Below are 19639 nucleotides of genomic sequence, written 5' to 3' on the forward strand. Positions count from 1 at the left end.
CAAATGGGCCTTGGAGAGCTTGAGGTACTACCTGCTGGGGAGGGAGTTTGTCTTGGAGACCGACCATCGTGCTCTGACCTGGATGAATTCCATGAGGGACCACAACAGCCGTCTCACCCGCTGGTACCTCTCCCTGCAGCCATTCCAGTTCCAGATCCGACATCGAGCTGGCAAGACCAACATTGTGGCAGATTATCTGTCCAGGTTGCCGCACATCGCCAACCTCGGGGAGGAGGGGGATAATGTGAAGGAGCGTCTATGAGTGCTCCTCTTCCCCGCTCAGCGCGTGACTCTCTCTCTCTCTCCTGGCCGGAGAGCATGGGGACGGGAGCGCGCGGAGCATGATTCATCGCCCCAGTAAAGAACAAACAGAGCTCATAACTCTCAGCAGGACCGCATTTATGACCCGCGGTCCTGCTTCCACGCACAACTATCCTGTGGTAGGCTGCCGGGGGTGCACACTCGGCTCCTACATAACCCAGAAATGCACACACACACACACACACGAACGCTCACCTGCTGATGAGGATGCGTTCATTCCTGTTCAAGGGGTCAAACCGGGGCACTTCCTAGTAACCCCGTAAATAGTGCGTGTTGGCGCGCTTAACAGGATCAGGTGACCACGGACGATACCATTATGGGTTGATTTTTGTCGTTTTGTTAATTTATTTCAATTATATGAACACAGTAAACGCCATATGGAGGGCATTTTGGTTCCTTATTCTGTTGGGATAAAATTGTTTCTGATAAATTTATTTTGAAATTGTGAAATGCTAAGTTATGTTTAAAAACTATCTAGATTGTTGTTTGGTTTGCCAGGGGAGGGGCTAAGGGGGGTATAAAAGGGGAGCTCTGCTCATTCAGGAGGGGGTGCTTGACATAGAAGCATGGTGGAAGGCCACCTGAGTAAGTGCTGGAGAGCCGTTGTAAATATTTGTACATACTGTAAATATTTTTTGTTTTGTTTTGTTGTTTTTTTTGTTTGGTTTTGGAAACACGGTGCGAATAAATTTCACTAGAACTGGAATATTCCGACTGAGCCATCATCTTTCCACAAATTTTTAAAACGAACCCGTGACAGGGTTGAACACCGATACTTGTAGCATGCGCTGCCAGCTTTTAGGTTCAGCTCTGGTCTTATAGACGGATTTGGGTCTTATACAGTGACATTGAGACTGTACTAAAGGTTAATGGTGCTTTAAGTGCTTCTTTTAAAGTCCTGAGGGACATCAGTCAGGGCTGCTCTCTGTCAGGTCTGTTGGATTCTCTGGTCATAGAGCCCCTCTTACACAGACTGAGGGTACAGCTGTCTGGTAAAGGTTGTGTGCTTGTCATTAACAACCTTGTGTCTTCCATATGGCATTGTTTGGCCCGTGTGGACCCTCCCCCTAATCTGCTGTCCAAGGTGCAGGCTGTCATGGTGGACTTCCTCCAGGACCGCCTGCACTGGGTCCTGCAGAGCATCGTCTTCCCTCCCAAGGACCAAGGAGGCCACAGACTGGTACACCTGACAAGTAGAAGAGCTGTTTTCAGGCTCCAGTTCACTCAGAGACTGCCGTCTGGACCTGCAGACCTGGTCTGGAGACCTGTGTCTCGAGCCATTCTAGTGTACTGTGGTGGACTGGGACTTGTAAAGTCTTTTTTCTAAAGGACCTGAGTGGATTTAAGTTAGACAATCTGCCAGTTTTCCACCGAGGACTTTTCAAAGTGTGGAGCCTGTTTAAAAAAGAGAAACTAACTCCATGTAACTCTGTTTTGCTGTTTTCTGGAGCCGGTGGTCTACAGAATCGGCTCAAGTGTGAAGCAGGACTGTCCCTGATCAGTGGCTATATGAGGCTGGGATCATCACACTGGGCCGGGTGATGGGCTTGTGTGGCATCTCTCTGGACAATTCCGCAGGTTTGGCTTCCTGTATCGAGGTCAGGTCTGTCAGGGTCATCAGCCACCTTCTGGCAGGCTGGAAACATCAGCTGACCGACTCTGAGAGGCTTTTAGCTGCTGCACACAGAGCAGGACTGAAAACAGCTGATGACTCTGATCCTTCCCTGGTGTAAAAATGTCTCCTGTGTTTGAATGCTCTGCTGATTTCATGTTAAAAGTGAACAGTGAGTCCACACTGAGGACTATAACAGGTGAAAGTATTTATCGTTTGTTGGTTGAAATACTGAACCAGCATGAGCTGGCAGGGCAAGTGGACACGCCTTGGAGAGCCCACCTGGCCCTCACACAGGCTCAGAGGCCTGAGTGGAGAGCTCTGCACAAAGTGCCATTAACCAGGAGAGTGGGAGATGTACAGTGGAGGCTTTTGCACTCGGTGCTTCCTGTTAATGCTTTTGTGTCTGTGTTGAATCCAAGTGTTGGTCCTGGTTGTCATTTCTGTGCTCAGAAGGAAACTGTGTTTCACTGTTTCTTAAAGTGTGCATGTCTCTCTGCTCTGTTTCACCTGCTGTGTAATCTTTTTCCATGTTTCGTGGGGTTTTTTCACCCCAAATATTCATTCTGTGTCACAGGTACAGTAAGAAAGAGAAATCTAAATGTCAGCTGTTGAACTTCCAGGTAGGTCAGGCCAAAATGACAATTTATGTCAACAGGAGAAACGGACTGGAGGGTTCCCTGGACACTGATGTCAGGCTGATCTTCTGTCTGATGCTGAAGACCTGACTGAGAACAGATTTGATTTCTACAGTCTGACACAAAATTTGGACCAGTTTAAAAACATGTGGAGTCTGAATGGTGTGTTCAGTGGAGGAAAGTAACCTGCTCTTTGGATATTAACTAACGGAAACTAATTTTGTTTATATTGTAATGTGATCGGGTTTTTCTGAGCAATAACTGTTTTTTTTCACCCTGTAAGCAAATAAGAGTGGTTTGAGAAATCATAATCTCTCTCTCTCTCTCTCTGTTAAAGCAAAGAGCAACAGCATGGACGACCTGGACGTATTGTGCAGCACTTGACGGATAGGAAACTGCAGAGGATGCAGATGTTTGAAGAGGAAAGAAGACAGTCTGCTGATAAAATGTAAGAATGTAGAGGTTTCATGTCTGTTGAGGTCAAACCGTCTGTTTTAAAAAAGGTCAAAGTGTCTCCTTGATGGACGTTTCTGTCACAGTCCAAATGATCAACTTTGAGAAACTTTTACAAAACTGGAAATTATGTGTAACTTTTTTTTGTGTGTGTGTTTACGCTTTTGAGGTGGTTTGTGGTAAATTTCAGCAGAACCAAACCTGAGAGATTTTCAATTTTCATGTTTATTCATCAGTGTTTGTGATTCTGTCAGGGTCAAACACCAGAGACCAGACTCTCCTGGACCTGGATCCGGCTGTGTGTCCTTAAAGAGTGATGGGTCTATGTGGGAGCCTATAAATTTTAAATCATCAGAGCCTTGTGTTGATGAAAGGTGAGTGTGTCTAAGGTAACTTCCTGTTGCTGTGTGTGAAACATCTGATCCTAACTGTGCTTGGTGTTTTCTCTGTGAAGGTGAACATGTTTCAGTCTTTGTCAAACACAAGAGACTGGACTTTCCTAGACCTGGACCCAGCTGGGTTTTCTTTAGGATTGATCAGTCTAAAGTTCAGCTTTATAACTTTAAAGATGTCAGTCAGTCGATAAAATGTAAGGATGTTAGAAGTTTGTGTCTCATGTCATGAAGCTGTATTTAGGATTATTAGAAACAAAGTGTCCCCCCGAAAAACCTTTGAGCCACAACCTGTGTCCATCTTTTTTCTTCATTACTCTGTGACACTTCTTCCTAGCCTTTTGCTGTTTGTGCTTTTTCAGAATCGAAGATAAGAGCCCAGGACCTGGACCCAGCTGTGTGTCCTTAAAGAGTGATGGGTCTATGTGGAGACCCATAGATTTTAAATCATCAGAGCCTTGTGTTGATGAAAGGTGAGTCTGTCTAAGGTAACTTCCTGTTGTTGTGTGTGAAACATCTGATCCTAACTGTGCTTGGTGTTTTCTCTGTGAAGGTGAACATGTTTCAGTCTTTGTCTTTCTATCAGGATCCAACAGCAGTAAACAGGACTGGAGGCAGAAAGACCTGGACTCAGCATGTCTCTTCATGTGTGTCCTGTGTTTGTAGGAGGATCCAGCAGATAGAGTCTATCACATGAACACTGTGTGTCATTCTGTTAGAAACACTCCATGATCTTCTGTTTGTTCCACAGAGTTCAGAGATCAGAGGCTCCCATTGGTCAGTCTGCCCAGCAGCATCACACACAGCTGGATGACTCCATATTGATGGTGTGTAAATGTCCAAACACAGCTCCTCCTGACAATCAGAGCACACACTCATTCTGTTTGAGCTTTCTGAAGAGTTTCCTGATCACACTGCAAACATCATCTCTGCCTGAATTCTCTTCACACTCAGTGTTTGACTGGTTGAATGAAGCCGCACATTTCTGAGCTGCTCACACTCACAGGTCACAGGTCAGAGGTCAGAGGTCAGAGGTCATGCTGGATGCTGATCTCACACAGACTCAGACTTTGTCAGCAGAGAGCAGAGTTGACAAACTGAGTCCAGTTTGAGCTTTGAACAACACAAAGACTTTGCTTCATGTTAATGACAGCTGCTGCTTTCAGCTTCATTCTAATAAACACATCAGCTCTAAAGTCACTGCAGACTTTTTCTGGATGAAAGCACACCAGGAGATTTCTCCAACATCAGGTTCATTCCATAGAAACTTGATTTGTAGAAGACAGGAGCATCCACAGACTAAGAGGTGGAGCAGCTTTGTGATCCAGTCTCCATGCTGGACTCTGTAGACCAGCAGGCTTTCTGTCTGTCACACATGATCTGATCTGACCTTCTACAAGTTCAACCTGACATTTTCTTCTGTTCCAGCTGCTCCAGGAGAACATCATCAGCTTCGTAAAGAGGGAGCTGAAGAAGTTCCAGAGAGCTCTGAGTCCAGATTACCCAGAATGCTTTGAGAGTCAGAGGGAGGATGAGGATGAGGATGAAGAGCAGAGGAGGAGCAGAGAGGCGTTCCTGAAGATCACTCTGCACTTCCTGAGGAGAATGAAGCAGGAGGAGCTGGCTGACTGTCTGCAGAGCAGTAAGAGGATTTGAACACATTGAACATGATGGAAAGAGGAAATGGAGACAACATGGGAGAGGTTTACATTTCAAACTCTGCTCTGAATATGACGCTCACATTTGGATCACATCTATGAGCTGTGACAAACTGTTCACAACTGATGAGCTGAAGAGATTTCAGAGAGGAGCCAAATCAAATCCTTCCTGATGTCAGAAAGTAGAAACTCATCAGACTGATTGTAGCTTCACATCATTCATTACATTTCTGTTTTCTTCTTTCAGGAGCTGTTGTTGCAGAGTGCAGACGTAAAGTGAAGTCTGGGCTGAAGGAGAAGTTCCAGTGTGTGTTTGAGTGGATCTCTAAAGCAGGAAAGCCAACCCTTCTGAACCAGATCTACACAGAGCTCTACATCACAGAGGGAGGGACTGGAGAGGTCAATGAGGAACATGAGGTCAGACAGATTGAAGCAGCATCCAGGACACCAGACAGAGCAGAAACTAGCATCAGACAAGAAGACATCTTTAAAGGCCCACCTGGAAGACAGGAACCAATCAGAAGAGTGCTGACAAAGGGAGTGGCTGGCATCGGGAAAACAGTCTTAACACAGAAGTTCACTCTGGACTGGGCTGAAGACAAAAGCAACCAGGACATCCAGTTCACATTTCCATTCTCTTTCAGAGAGCTGAATGTGCTGAAAGACAGAAAGTTCAGCTTGGTGGAACTGGTTCATCACTTCTTTCCTCAAACCAAAGAAGCAGGACTCTGCAGGTTTGAAGAGTTCCAGGTCCTCTTCATCTTTGACGGTCTGGATGAGTGTCGACTTCCTCTGGACTTCCACAACAACCAGGTCCTGACTGATGGTACAGAGTCCACCTCAGTGGATGTGCTGCTGACAAACCTCATCAGGGGGAACCTGCTTCCCTCTGCTCGCCTCTGGATAACCACACGACCTGCAGCAGCCAATCAGATCCCTCCTGAGTGTGTTGACATGGTGACAGAGGTCAGAGGGTTCAGTGACCCTCAGAAGGAGGAGTACTTCAGGAAGAGATCCAGAGATGAGGAGCAGACCAGCACCATCATCTCCCACATCAAGACCTCCAGAAGCCTCCACATCATGTGCCACATCCCGGTCTTCTGCTGGATCACTGCCACAGTTCTGGAGGACCTGCTGAAGACCAGAGAGGGGGGACAGCTGCCCAGGACCTTGACTCAGATGTACATCCACTTCCTGGTGGTTCAGTCCAAAGTGAAGAGCATCAAGTTTGATGGAGGAGCTGAGACTGATCCTCTCTGGAGTCCAGAGAGCAGGAAGATGATCAAGTCTCTGGGAAAACTGGCTTTTGAGCAGCTGCAGAAAGGAAACCTGATCTTCTATGAATCAGACCTGACCGAGTGTGGCATCGACATCAGAGCAGCCTCAGTGTACTCAGGAGTGTTCACACAGATCTTTAGAGAGGAGAGAGGACTGTACCAGGACAAGGTGTTCTGCTTCATCCATCTGAGCGTTCAGGAGTTTCTGGCTGCTCTTCACGTCCATCTGACCTTCACCAAGTCTGGACTCAACCTGATGGAACAACAACAAACAGCATCATGGGAGTCTAAACTATTCAGAGACAAACCTAAACTGGAACACCTCCATCAGAGTGCTGTGGACAAGGCCTTACAGAGTCCAAACGGACACCTGGACTTGTTCCTGCGCTTCCTCCTGGGTCTGTCTCTGCAGACCAATCAGAGTCTCCTGAGAGGTCTGCTGACACAGACAGGAAGTGACTCACAGACCAATCAGGAAACAGTCCAGTTCATCAAGAAGAAGGTCAGTGAGGATGTGTCTGCAGAGAAAAGCATCAACCTGTTCCACTGTCTGAATGAACTGAATGATCGTTCTCTAGAGGAGCAGATCCAACAGACCCTGAGATCAGGACGTCTCTCCACAGATCAACTGTCTCCTGCTCAGTGGTCAGCTCTGGTCTTCATCTTACTGTCCTCAGACAAAGATCTGGACCTGTTTGACCTGAAGAAATACTCTGCTTCAGAGGAGGCTCTTCTGAGGCTGCTGCCAGTGATCAGAGCCTCCAACAAAGCTGTGTAGGTGGATCAATGACAGATTAAACACATGTTGTTCATGAAACATTGAGTCTGTGCTAAACACTGATTCTTCTCCAGGCTGAGTGGATGTAACCTGTCTGAGAGAAGCTGTGAAGCTCTGTCCTCAGTCCTCAGCTCACAGTCCTCCAGTCTGAGAGACCTGGACCTGAGTCACAACGACCTGAAGGATTCAGGAGTGGAGCTGCTGTCTGCTGGTCTGAAGAGTCCACAAAGTAAACTGGAAACTCTCAGGTCAGTGTGAAGCTGAAAGAAAAAATCTCAGATATCAGAATAAAGTGCTCCACTTGACTCAAACGTTTCTTCAATGTTCAAGAAAGTCAGGAAAAGTTTGTATGTTCAATGAAACTTTTAAGACTGTCTGATAAAATAAAAATTACAGTCAGGTACTGCAAGTAAATAAATATTACTTCAGTCAGGACCACTTTGTCAAAAACAAACTTTATTGAGTTGCACAATTTTCATTTGGTGGTATGGTTCTGTTGTGGGACTCCCTGCTCTTCCACCCGCTTGCGTGGAAAGCCTGAGGCAGGAAGAGCACACCTTACTGCCCATCATGAGCCATCATGAACGGCATAAACAGGGAGCGCAGCAGCAAAATAAAAAAAATAAAAAAGCGACCATACCAGCAATGCCAACTTGTCTGCATGGAGATGCCAGGAAACTATTTAGGGTTGAAATTACTATTGGTATTGTTAATCTATTCACTAATTTACTGCTTATAAATTTAAATAGGGAGTAAGCCTTCCATAGCCCTTCAGGCTGATAAAAAATTAGATAAAACAATTTTACCTGCAAAACTATTTATTACATCAAATGAAATTACGATGAACGGCTCATGGCTTTTTGAGCATCTAAGATGACTTTATTTCCAGGGCGCAGATAACGTTCAAATGCTGAGGAAGACCATCTGCCCATGGCTTTTAGGGTGGATACGGGAGCTACCATAGCCGCTGTTGTTGCTGCTCCGATGCGGAATGAATGAGGCGTATAGCGCTCTGGATGGAGACAGCAGAGCTGGCACAGGAGACGAAGGCGTGATGTGAACCAAGCTCGTGACATGGGCTCTCCTCCTTCCGTGACAAACAGCCGCTCCTGAGGACTGGCCTGGACACGGCTCCTCAGATAGCGGACCATGGAAGACATTGGACAAAAATCAGAGTTAGTTTGTGAAATTATAACTGATGTTCCTCTCCTATCTCTATCAGTCTTAGAATGTTTCAAGACAACAGAAAAGTAATGACTGTGTATTACTACGTCATTAATAGTGAGGTCTTGAGAAGGATCAAAGGATCGTGGTCGTGTTGTGAATTCACCACACCTTAAAAACCCATAAAAAGCCGTGAGGAAGACCGTTTCTAACAGTGAGTCTGTGTACGGATTGAAGCACCCCTTCCTTAAGTGAGAGATTAATTTATGCAAAAGTGGAGGAGTGAAAGGGAGACGAATGTCATTGCCTTGTGGTTTCTCTCTTTTAAAGCCGTTAAGAAGAAGCTCAATGGATGGATTTTCGAGTAAACTGAAGGTAGACGGATCCAAGCAACGCAGGTGAAACTGGACACCTGCGAGGAGGCCTTTGATGGAGGACGGCTGCATTTTGCGGGACTCAAAACAGTGAACCAGAAATGCACAAACAATGGGAATACTTATAGGAAGAATTGCAACAGAAAAGGAGGAACAAAATGCAGTGAAATAGGACCATGCAGGGTCATACATTTTTAATCTGGGTATTGCTAAACCTGAACGCATATAGCGGGCGGCTGACAGCATGAACGACTGCAAGGTGATGTCTAATCTAGCACCGTGAGGTGGAAGGGAGGGCAAGGCAGGCTGGATGGCGCCGCGTCCAGACACAGTCTGTGGAATTTCTGAAATTCAAATCGAGAAAGAGCATCAGCAACCTTATGATCTAACCCTGGAATGTGGGCTGCACGAATATGAAAGTTCTTCAGCACAGATTCCCAGGTTATACGCCTTAAGAATATGTTAATGAATGGAATAGAGGAACGCCCTTTGTTTATAATGTGAACAGCTGCTTTGTTATCGCAAAAGAAAATGATTCTCTTCCTAGACCAGGATTTTCCCCAGAGAAGACAAGCTATAACAATTGGGTATATTTCCATTAGAGCAGAAGAAGAAGCACTTGCTGGCAGAGATGACAATTCTTTTGGCCATGCCTCAGCGAACCACTGGTTATCGAAGAACCCCCCAAAACCTACGGAGGGAGCTGCATCGGTGAATAATCTTATGGACAAAGATGATTCCAAATAATCGTTATAGAATCGATAGAAAAACGAAATGCCATTCCATTTCTCAAGAAGCAAAGACCAGAACCGGAGCTCTGATCTGCATCCTTCGTCCAGAGTTACTGTGAGGTGAAGTTTTTCAACTGATTTTGAAGGTCAAGAAGCCTGGATATGAATGAACGGCCTTGAGGAATCACGCGCATGGCGAAATTGAGATGACCTAAAAGGGAAAGCAGATCTCTTTTAGAAATTGATTTTGAAACTTGTTCTTTCATAATTTCTCTGATGCGATTTAATTTCTCGAGAGGCAGGGAAGCTTGCATGAGAACACTGTCTAATTGGATACCCAGAAATTCGATAACTTTAAGTGGACCTGAAGTTTTCTCCTCTGATAGGGGGTTTCCCAATTTTTCAAAAGTATCTTTAAGAGTGGAGATTGCATGATCTGGCTTGGTGTGAGGATAATCTACGAGCAAAAAGTCATCTAACAGATGAAGCACGAATGGCAGTTTGCAGTTATTTAAAAGAATCCAGCAGAGCGCTTCTGACAACGTGTCGAAAATTTTTGGACTGCTGCGACATCCAAAGGTGAGCTTAACGGCAAAATACAATTTTTGTCTCCATTTAACGCCGAACAGGTGCCATTGAGAAGGGTGTAGAGGCATGACTTTAAACGCGTCTATGATGTCGGCCTTCGATAACCACGCTCCACGACCTGCTTGTTTAATGAGCTTAATGGCATCATCGATTGAAGCGTAGGTCAGAGAGAACGGCTGAATCAGAATCCGACTGTTGATGCTTTGGACCTCGTCATGATGCGGAGCTGATAGATCTATGATGAGACGCTTTTTACCAGAATATTTCCGAGTAGCGACACCTAAAGGGTTGATACGTGATATGGGGAACGGAGATTTATCCAGAGGTCCGATCAAGAAACCTTTCCTGACTTCTTTTTCCAACAAAGAATCAACAATCTCTGGCTCTTTCAGGGCAGACTGCAGATTACAACATGAAAAAGACACTTTAGGCAGCCACAGCAAACCAGCCATGAATCCTTGAACCAGTCCAGTTAACAAATAATCAACAAAGCAGCGGTTTGGATGCTTCTCCAAAGCCTTCCCCAGCTCAGCCACGTTGACTGGAGTGGATGGTTTTATTTTCTCATTTCCTTCCTCACAAGGCGAGTTTGTCTGGGGCACACAGATTTTGGATGGCTGTCCCCACAGTAGCTGCAAGCATGGATATATTTACAGTTTACAAATTTGCATACACTTTCATTGAAATTGTGACATAACGGAGTCCAAAAAGGTGACACCTTATCCTCATTGGTGTTTGGGCCTGCCAGTGGATGGACTACAGCCACAGATTTGGGACACATGTTGGAGGAGTGTGAGAATGAACTACAAATAGAGCAGGAAAGAGCTTGGCGGCCAGTGCAGTGCCTGCTAATTAGAGCCAGGTCAACCACGGATCAGTCCAGTCTTTGGTTAAACCTCTGAATGAACATAGCAGCCTTCGCAGAAAAAGATTTGTGGTATTCATAGAATAGAGTTCCACCATAAGTCATGGCCAGATCTGCAATGATGGCCAGATAAGTGTCTATTTCAGCTCGGCGGGATGGATAGACTTCGCAGATTACATCTCTGAATACTCCAAAGGCGACAATAAATTCTGCTAACGTCAGAGTCCTAGAAAGTCTGGGGTCACTATCCTTCAACATCACAGACACATCGCCACAATCTACCACACGCTTATCACTGACATCTGAGCACAGCAGGATTTTGACTAAATTAACGTCATTACCTGCAAGGATCTGGCTTCTCAAGTTGCAGGAGATGGCAGCAGCAGGGGGGTAGAATGGAACACCAGATGAGATCAGGACTGCACTTCCCAGGGTCCTGCACGGGATTGTGAAGCCGTCGAGGAGCGCCGGTGTGACGTCACAGGCCTGTGTCGAGGAAGAGGCAGCAGGTTCCCGGGATGAAAACACGTTGGACTGAACCACAGAGCTGGAGGATGAAGCGGTGGCCTCTAAGGTCTGAATCCTTGAGTTCATGCTGGAGAGGGATGACTGGATGGAAGACAGCGCTGCCAGAACAGCGTCGTTCAACGGATCTGAGGAGGCGACTGCTGAGGTCGGGGGTCTGACTTTTTCAGCTGGCAGGGCAACAGCTGGAGACGGAGCAACTACTGCGTCCTGTGAGCAGTGTTTACGTTTAGCCGGAGCCTTCCGGGGAGCGGAGACAGAACGTTTTTCAACGGGTGGAAACCCAGCACACTTAAGCTCCGACCGGAGCGGTAACATCGTTGGCAAACAGGAACTCCAACAGTTTAGGAATCGGCCTGTCATTTATCAAAGGAACATCTGGGATATGACATCTACCTGCCAAACGGGAGCTACGACGAAGGGAAGAAGCCCTTTCATCGTTGATGGCTTCTTCTGGATCAGAATTTTGACGAGGCTCTACCGTGACATCGTCGAAGTGCCACGGGTCTTCATCGTGGGCGAGAGGCGACGACATCTGGAGCAGCAAGGTAAGAACGAGCAGGAGCAAACTTTTCTTCATACAGGAGCTTGACTGTGAAGTGCCAGCAGAGGAAGCAGGAAGTAGGTTTGACAGGAGCAGCTTAAATAGCCCGCTCTAAAAGCAGTTTTCCAATAGGAGGTGGACACGGGAGTCAGCCGAGCCATCAGCTGATCAGCACCGGTGATAACAGCTATGTTGTTAGAGTGATGTCGTGACCTGCCTGAACTAACGCTGTCAGATCTGACAGATCTCTGATGTCCTCTCAGGTTTTCTGGATGTAAGCTGTCAGAGAGAAGCTGTGAAGCTCTGTCCTCAGTCCTCAGCTCACAGTCCTCCAGTCTGAGAGACCTGGACCTGAGTAACAACGACCTGAAGGATTCAGGAGTGGAGCTGCTGTCTGCTGGTCTGAAGAGTCCACAATGTAAACTGGAAACTCTCAGGTCAGTGTGAAGCTGAAAGTAGAATCTAACATGGTTGGGAAAAACAAAACCTGTATGTATCAGAATAGAGTGCTCCACATGACTCAAAGGTTTATTAATTATCATGAAAGACACTAAAAAGATTGTTGGTATGTTCGGTGAATCTGTGTAATACTGCCTGTACAAAAATGTCAGTCAGGTACTGCAAAACATTGATTGTTATTTTAATAAATTGCAAACTAACATTGTTTTAAGTCATTTCCAAAGGAATTTCAGATCTGACAGACCTCTGATGTCCTCTCAGGTTTTCTGGATGTAAGCTGTCAGAGAGAAGCTGTGAAGCTCTGTCCTCAGTCCTCAGCTCACAGTCCTCCAGTCTGAGAGACCTGGACCTGAGTAACAACGACCTGAAGGATTCAGGAGTGGAGCTGCTGTCTGCTGGTCTGAAGAGTCCACAATGTAAACTGGAAACTCTCAGGTCAGTGTGAAGCTGAAAGAAAAGTCTAACACACTTTGAAAAACCTTAACCAGTTTTTATCAGAATAAAGTGCTCCACTTGACCCAAAGGTTTCTTCAATGATCAAGAAAGACAGGAAAAGTTGGTATGTTCAGTGAATCTTTGTAATACTGCATGATAAAAAATTTTTTACAGCCAGGTACTGCAAACACATATTATTTTAAATTAAAGGCAAACTAACATTGTATTCAGTCATTAAATAAAAAAAAAAACAGACAGATCTCTGATGTCCTCTTAGGTTTTCTGGATGTAAGCTGTCAGAGAGAAGCTGTGAAGCTCTGTCCTCAGTCCTCAGCTCACAGTCCTCCAGTCTGAGAGACCTGGACCTGAGTAACAACGACCTGAAGGATTCAGGAGTGGAGCTGCTGTCTGCTGGTCTGAAGAGTCCACAATGTAAACTGGAAACTCTCAGGTCAGTGTGAAGCTGAAAGAAAAAATCTTACATGGTTGGGAAAAACCTTTACCAGTTTAAATTGAATACTTGCTCTGCTTGACTTCAATAATCAAGACTGACAGGAGAAGTTGGTATGTTCAGTGAATATTCTAAGACTGCCTGATAAAATAAAAATTACATTCAGGTACTGCAAATAAATGGATATTATTTGAATTCATTGCAAAACTACGTGGTTTTAAGTCATTAAAATAAGAACATCAGATCTGACAGATCTCTGCTGTCCTCTCAGGTTTTTTGGATGTAAGCTGTCAGAGAGAAGCTGTGAAGCTCTGTCCTCAGTCCTCAGCTCACAGTCCTCCAGTCTGAGAGACCTGGACCTGAGTAACAACGACCTGAAGGATTCAGGAGTGGAGCTGCTGTCTGCTGGTCTGAAGAGTCCACAATGTAAACTGGAAACCCTCAGGTCAGGTTTCAGGTTTTGTTATGAAAGTGGTCAAACTGGTTCACTTTTCCCCACAGTCTGATTTTTTCTCTACCTCTAGTCTGTCAGGATGTCTGATCACAGAGAGAGGCTGTGCTTCTCTGGCCTCAGCTCTGAGATCCAACCCCTCCCACCTGAGAGAGCTGGACCTGAGCTACAACCATCCAGGAGACTCAGGAGTGGAGCTGCTGTCTGCTGGACTGGAGGATCCACTCTGCAGACTGGACACACTGAGGTAAAACCAGACAACAAGAGCTCAAAGACTGAATGTGAAAAAGAAAACATCTCATTTCACAAAAAGATCCAGGGGGTATTGCACAAAACCAGGATCAGGGATTTAGCTGGTAAATATTGGTTATCCTGGATGAACTTAGCATCAAGTTGGTTGCATGAATGCATGCTAAGCTCTCCCAGGATCTCCACACTGTCAGAAAAAGGGACAGAGTGATGGAGACAGTTGGTTCAGAGGAGTTTCAGCCTGTTTCTCTGTCACAGGGACAAACTGAGGATCACTGCTTCATGTTGAGCAGCAGTTAGGACTCATGTTGGACAGAAAATCACTCTGACTGTGTTTCTTCCTCCAGGGTGGACCATGGTGGACAGCAGAGGTTAAAACCTGGTGTGAAGAAGTGTAAGTGTGGAATCAGTTTGACTCCTGATGAGCAAACAGCAGACTGTCAGCTAACAAAGAATGAAGCCTTCAGGTGTGTCTGATGATAAACTGCTGCTGTGTTGTGTCTTTTTCTCTCCATCAGATTTCTGTGAACTCACTCTGGACTCAAACACAGTGAACAAATACCTCAGACTGTCTGAAAACAACAGGAAAGTGACACGTGTGGAAGAGGATCAGTCATATCCTGATCATCCAGACAGATTTGATTTCTATCCTCAGCTGCTGAGTAGAGATGGTCTGACTGGTCGCTGTTACTGGGAGGTGAAGTGGAGAGGAGACGTTGAGATATCAGTGAGTTACAGAGGAATCAGAAGGAAAAGAGGCAGTGATGACTGTGGGTTTGGATCCAATGATCAGTCCTGGAGTCTGTTCTACTCTTATAAATGTTACTCTGTTCGTCACAATAACAGAGGAACAAGCCTCCCTCTGTCCTCGTCCTCTGACTCTCACAGAGTAGCCGTGTATGTGGACTGTCCTGCTGGCACTCTGTCCTTCTACAGAGTCTCCTCTGACTCACTGATCCACCTCCACACCTTCAGGACCACCTTCACTGAGCCTCTCTATCCTGGCTTTAGGTTGTGGTCTCCTGGTTCCTCAGTGAGTCTGTGTTGAGTGAAGGACTGAGAGTCTCCTCCTCTCTACACAAACACAAAGAGCTGCTGAAGAACAGTTTAGCCTCTGCACTAACACAAACTTCAGCTGATTCTTTGACTCTTTCTATCCTGTCACATCAGTCTGAATGTCTGTGATCAAAGAGCAGGACTCAGTGGAAAACTGGCTCACTGAACTGGACTTATTTACATCTCTATGGTGAAAAAATCCGGCCTCATTCAGACTGTTTTTCTTCAAAGTGTTGATGAGAAAGTTTGTCAGAGACGTCTGAGTCTGATTCATGAAAGTGTTCTTCACCTGCAGAGTTGTTCTCACCTGTGTTTAAACCGATGAAAGCCATGTCCTCATGAGACTGAGACAAAAAGAGCTGGAGCTGAATGAACGGCTCTCACTGGGTGATTTGAAGCTGATGGAGAACAATCTAGAAGCAGAGACATGGGGCTGCAGGTCGTCTGCTGGATGTTATTGATTTGGACAAACACTTCCTGTTTGATTCTGTGATGTGATGTCTTTAAATGTTTCATATACATTGACTTTGTACTGTGTGTACATTTTGTTTCATAATGAAGTGATTAAATAGTTTGATTATCAAATTAAAGACATGAGATTATTGCTGATCACAAAAGTGGGGCCCTGGCCTCCAAAGGGGGTCAGGATTAGCCAGAGATGATGATCTGGCTTCAGAATGAACACAATGTGATGGTGAATGTATTTATAAAGCTGTAGCTTTAACTTGCTCCATGTTAAAGTGTTAGCTAAGTGCATTTTGATGAAATGTCAACATTAGCTTTTACAGGTTGGAACAAACATGACATGTTTTATAAGATGATGGACAGTCTGCAGACCTCTAAGCCAGTGATTCCCAACCTGTGGGCCGCAGCCCCCTGGTGGGCCGCGAAGGTACTGCAAGTGGGCGGCCAAAGCTTTTCCAAAATAGTTTGATTTTGGTGGGGGTGGGGATGTAATAATGTAAAAATAAAAACGTTTCAACATGTTATAGATGCTGTGTTAGTGACTGTGGAGCCTCCAACTTGTTTCTCTTGTATTCAGTTCAGTCCTTCGTGTTCAATCTTTATTTTAAAAAAAAGTGCTCTCAGAACGCATTGTATGGCTGGGTTTCCGCTACATGCATAGGATCGTGGCACACTGCCACAAAGTAAAAACCGCCATGCCTTCAGAAATATGATCTTTTCTTTTTCCGATGTTTCAGACGTAAATTACATTGCACATAGCTCTTGTATACAACTAAAACTTTCAGAATTCCACAAATATTTTTTTTACGTTGCCCAGAATCAAACACTTATCTTCCAGACGCGAATTATCTCTCTGTGTTCTCATGTGAATGAACTCACACCCATGGTTGGATCATGTATCACGCTCTAAAACAGACCTGGGCAAACTACGGCCCGCGGGCCACATCCGGCCCTTTGTACGTCCCTGTCCGGCCCGCATGAGGCCAATCATAAACATAAACATAAAACTTGTGCGGGTGCATATGTCTTAAAACTCCATCTATCACAGGCACTGAACAAAACATTTTGGATTGAATTCTCCCTCTCTTTCACTGGCTCATTCAGTCTCCTCCACCCTCCTCTGTGTGCTATTACAAACCCGCAAGAGAGTGCCGTTTGTACACGCGCAGCGCATGTACGCGACGGCACTGTCTTCAGTACAACGATGCGCGTTTCGCTATTTTAGATTCAGCCTTCTCACTATAAAATTCACGCTGCTCTTTCCTGATTGGAGAGGATGCTGCGTTAGAGCAGAGCTACGTTAGTCTAACTCATGACATGTCATGTCAAAGTTCTCCAAAAAAGAAAGGAAACAGCTAAGGCTCTGATAAAGTCTTCATCAACAAGTGCTGCACCGTTATCTGTCTCTGTCTCTGAGGTCTACTGCATCGTCTCTGGATCAAACCAACTAAGAGAGGGGGGTGGATGGTTTCTGAGTTTTCGATATAACGCCCAAGTACGGGACTTGATTTGACTTAGTAAAATATTAGAGCTCACAGAAGCATACTTAAATTTTGGGGACTATCAGGAGAAATCACAAGCCAGGAGAACAGCTGGAGAAAGGGTTTAAAAAATGGGAGCTTCCCTCCATATTCAGGAGTGTTGGCAGTCTGCCAGCACTCTCGATCGGTAAAAGTGAGTTCATGTATGACAGATATTGACAAAGACGAAAACTTAAGACATTTTCTCTTTCATTTTAGGATTCAATAATTGTTTTGTTTTTTTCTACTTGACCTATACACCACAATTTTACATCACCTAATATAAACATTTACAGAGTGCTTTATTCTTCTGATAATCAGTTCCAGCTATTCAAAATATTTAATTTAGAGCATTTTACGATGGAAGAAACATGGTGGCCCTCTGACACAATTCAGGTTCCTCATGTGGCCCCTGGTAAAAATTAATTGCCCACCCCTGCTCTAAAATAATAAAAGACAGAGCTCTAGTGAGTATATGCCGTTCACAGCTCTCAGCTCTCAGCTCTCAGCTCTCAGCATTGCACACAGCGGAGTTCCGCTCCGATGCGCACAAGACACACAAGACGCACAGTTACTGGAGAAAAACAATTCCCACCCTGATCATTCATCAGTGTTTACAAATGCACGTTTTCTGTGTATAAAGTCAAACATACAAATTATTACCATTTGTCTTGACTCACTACTTTAACTATGAGTAACTATGAGTAACTATGAGTAACTATGATTGTATAACTATTATAACCCAGTGTATGATTTTAGAATAAAATGTACTGTGCATCAGCCTGTCTAATAAATTTAAAAAACTTTTTTAAGCCCAGATAAAAAGATAGAGCTGACTGTAAACTGTGCCATTAGATAAGGCTAAAGCAGTCGGGGGTGGGCCGCAAAAATATCTGAGACTTAAAAGTTGCCCCTGAGTCGGAAAAGGTTGGGAACCACTGCTCTAAGCTGTATAGGTGTACTGCCATCTGAATCCTGGTTTGGACACGTTAACCCAGAGTCAGGTGTCTCTTTCCTCTGTTCTTACTGTCCTCTGTGAAGACTTACATTTTTTAGATGTTTGGAGAGCTCAACACCCTCAAGACAAAGAAAGCAGGGATGTTTTCTGTGCAGCTTTACACGACTCAAGATATCACATGGACAGATCAGTGTTCTGTGATTTTCAGGGATGTCAGGGATGAAGTCCATGAAAGGCTGGTTTCAGTCATACAATACAGCACAACTACAGGACAATCTGTTGTGACTCTGTTCACTGAAGTTCTTGATCGTCTGAAGTTGGACAGCGACCTGTGCATCAGCAACTCCACAGATGGAGCCTCTGATATTCAGGGTCAATACAGAGATTTCTCTGCATTAATGGTGTTAAAAAACCCACCCCTGCTATGCACGTGTCCTTCACCTCATATTGTCCAATACCACCCATAGTCTCACTGAAAGTGGATCACTATTTGACCTGCTGAACATTGCTGTAGTCATCAAGGAGTCATATACTAAAGTGAGTGTGTTGAGACTGAGAGCCAGGACAAGAGGCACAAACACATTTCACCAATTGGAGAGACCAGATGGTGGGACAAACATGATTCCCTGAGGAAAGTTTTCAGAAACTTTGGCAGACTTCATGGCAGCCTTTTTGATCAAGTGGTGTCCACAGTCTCTGCTATAATGAAGCTGAGGACACTTACATCAAATGCACTAAACAAAGCCAGAAACTCTGATATGAACATGTGCTAACAGCTCTGTTATTGGTCCTGATATTTAAAATCACCTCACCACGATCAAAATACCTACAGACCAAAGGAATGGACATCCTCTGAGCACACAGAACGGTCACACACAACACAAGATTAACTGAAAGAAAGCAAGAGGTTTCCTGGCTGTCAAAGATGCAGCTGATTGTTTTGTCCATTGGGCAAATGAACAAGATGAAATAGACGTGGAAGTGGAGGCTGCACTGCCTCAAAAAAGGGTGAAGAGGAAGAAAGTCTTTCCAGGAGAGATGGCCCAGGATGAAAGCCTCAGTGATTCAGAAAAGGCCAATGAGGTCAATGTTCACCACCAGATCCTGGAAACAGCTGTTGAAGCCAAGCACAAAAGAGTCCTCACCCATGGCACCCTGTATTCAAACACACACATTAGTAGTCTGAATGAAAACAATAAAAGAAGCTAGTATTTCTGTATCATATTAATGCTCAAAGGTGTCAGACAGTCTGAGTGCCAGTTCTATGGCAGCAGTATGGGAGCTGCTTGGAGAAGTTCACCAACATGAAAGATATCACATTGTCCACGACCTTTGATGAAGAAATGCTTCTATCAAATAACAGTCAAGTCAAGTCAAACTTTATTTATAAAGCACATTTGAAAACAACCACAGTTGGCCAAAGTGCTGTACAGGCTTAAAATCAAGATCATTAAAAAAACACAATGAATAAAAACACAATCAATTAAAACTAATACTAAAAAAAAACATTTAAAACAGCGGGTAGGTAAAAGACACAATAAAGAGTAGAATAATAAAAAAGTGAGAATAAATAAAAGCAAATAAAACGCTGGATGTCTCGCCTAACCTGTATTAAAAGCCAATGCAAAAAGATGAGTCTTTAGAAGTGATTTAAAGGTGTAAGTAGTCTGTGTGG

The 19639-nt window shown here is 44.7% G+C and overlaps 1 protein-coding gene across 1 annotated transcript; it reads left to right on the forward strand.

Annotated features, from left to right (window-relative positions):
• The first annotated feature begins 3786 nt into the window (after nucleotides 1-3786).
• LOC141796319 (NLR family CARD domain-containing protein 3-like) lies at nucleotides 3787-15013 on the forward strand. The gene is made up of 10 exons (XM_074677358.1): nucleotides 3787-3889; nucleotides 4168-4243; nucleotides 4845-5058; nucleotides 5322-7125; nucleotides 12184-12357; nucleotides 12641-12814; nucleotides 13092-13265; nucleotides 13790-13963; nucleotides 14313-14359; nucleotides 14484-15013. Exons 1-10 carry the CDS (start codon nucleotides 3840-3842, stop codon nucleotides 15011-15013), a joined length of 3417 nt encoding a protein of 1138 aa, XP_074533459.1. The 5' UTR covers nucleotides 3787-3839.
• The last annotated feature ends 4626 nt before the right edge of the window (nucleotides 15014-19639 follow it).

The sequence above is a fragment of the Halichoeres trimaculatus genome, unplaced genomic scaffold (genome assembly GCF_033239565.1).
Source record: "Halichoeres trimaculatus isolate MK-OKI-2021-1 unplaced genomic scaffold, fHalTri1.1 fHalTri1_scaffold_10, whole genome shotgun sequence".
NCBI lineage: Eukaryota > Metazoa > Chordata > Actinopteri > Labriformes > Labridae > Halichoeres > Halichoeres trimaculatus.

What these genes read in the sequence shown, in the direction of transcription:
- LOC141796319 (XM_074677358.1), top strand. Translation starts at nt 3,840, where the DNA reads ATGTGGAGACCCATAGATTTTAAATCATCAGAGCCTTGTGTTGATGAA. An exon ending in AGAGCCTCCAACAAAGCTGT is followed by an intron (nt 7,126 to 12,183) that starts GTAGGTGGATCA and finishes ATGTCCTCTCAG; the next exon opens with GTTTTCTGGATGTAAGCTGT. An exon ending in TGTAAACTGGAAACTCTCAG is followed by an intron (nt 12,815 to 13,091) that starts GTCAGTGTGAAG and finishes ATGTCCTCTTAG; the next exon opens with GTTTTCTGGATGTAAGCTGT.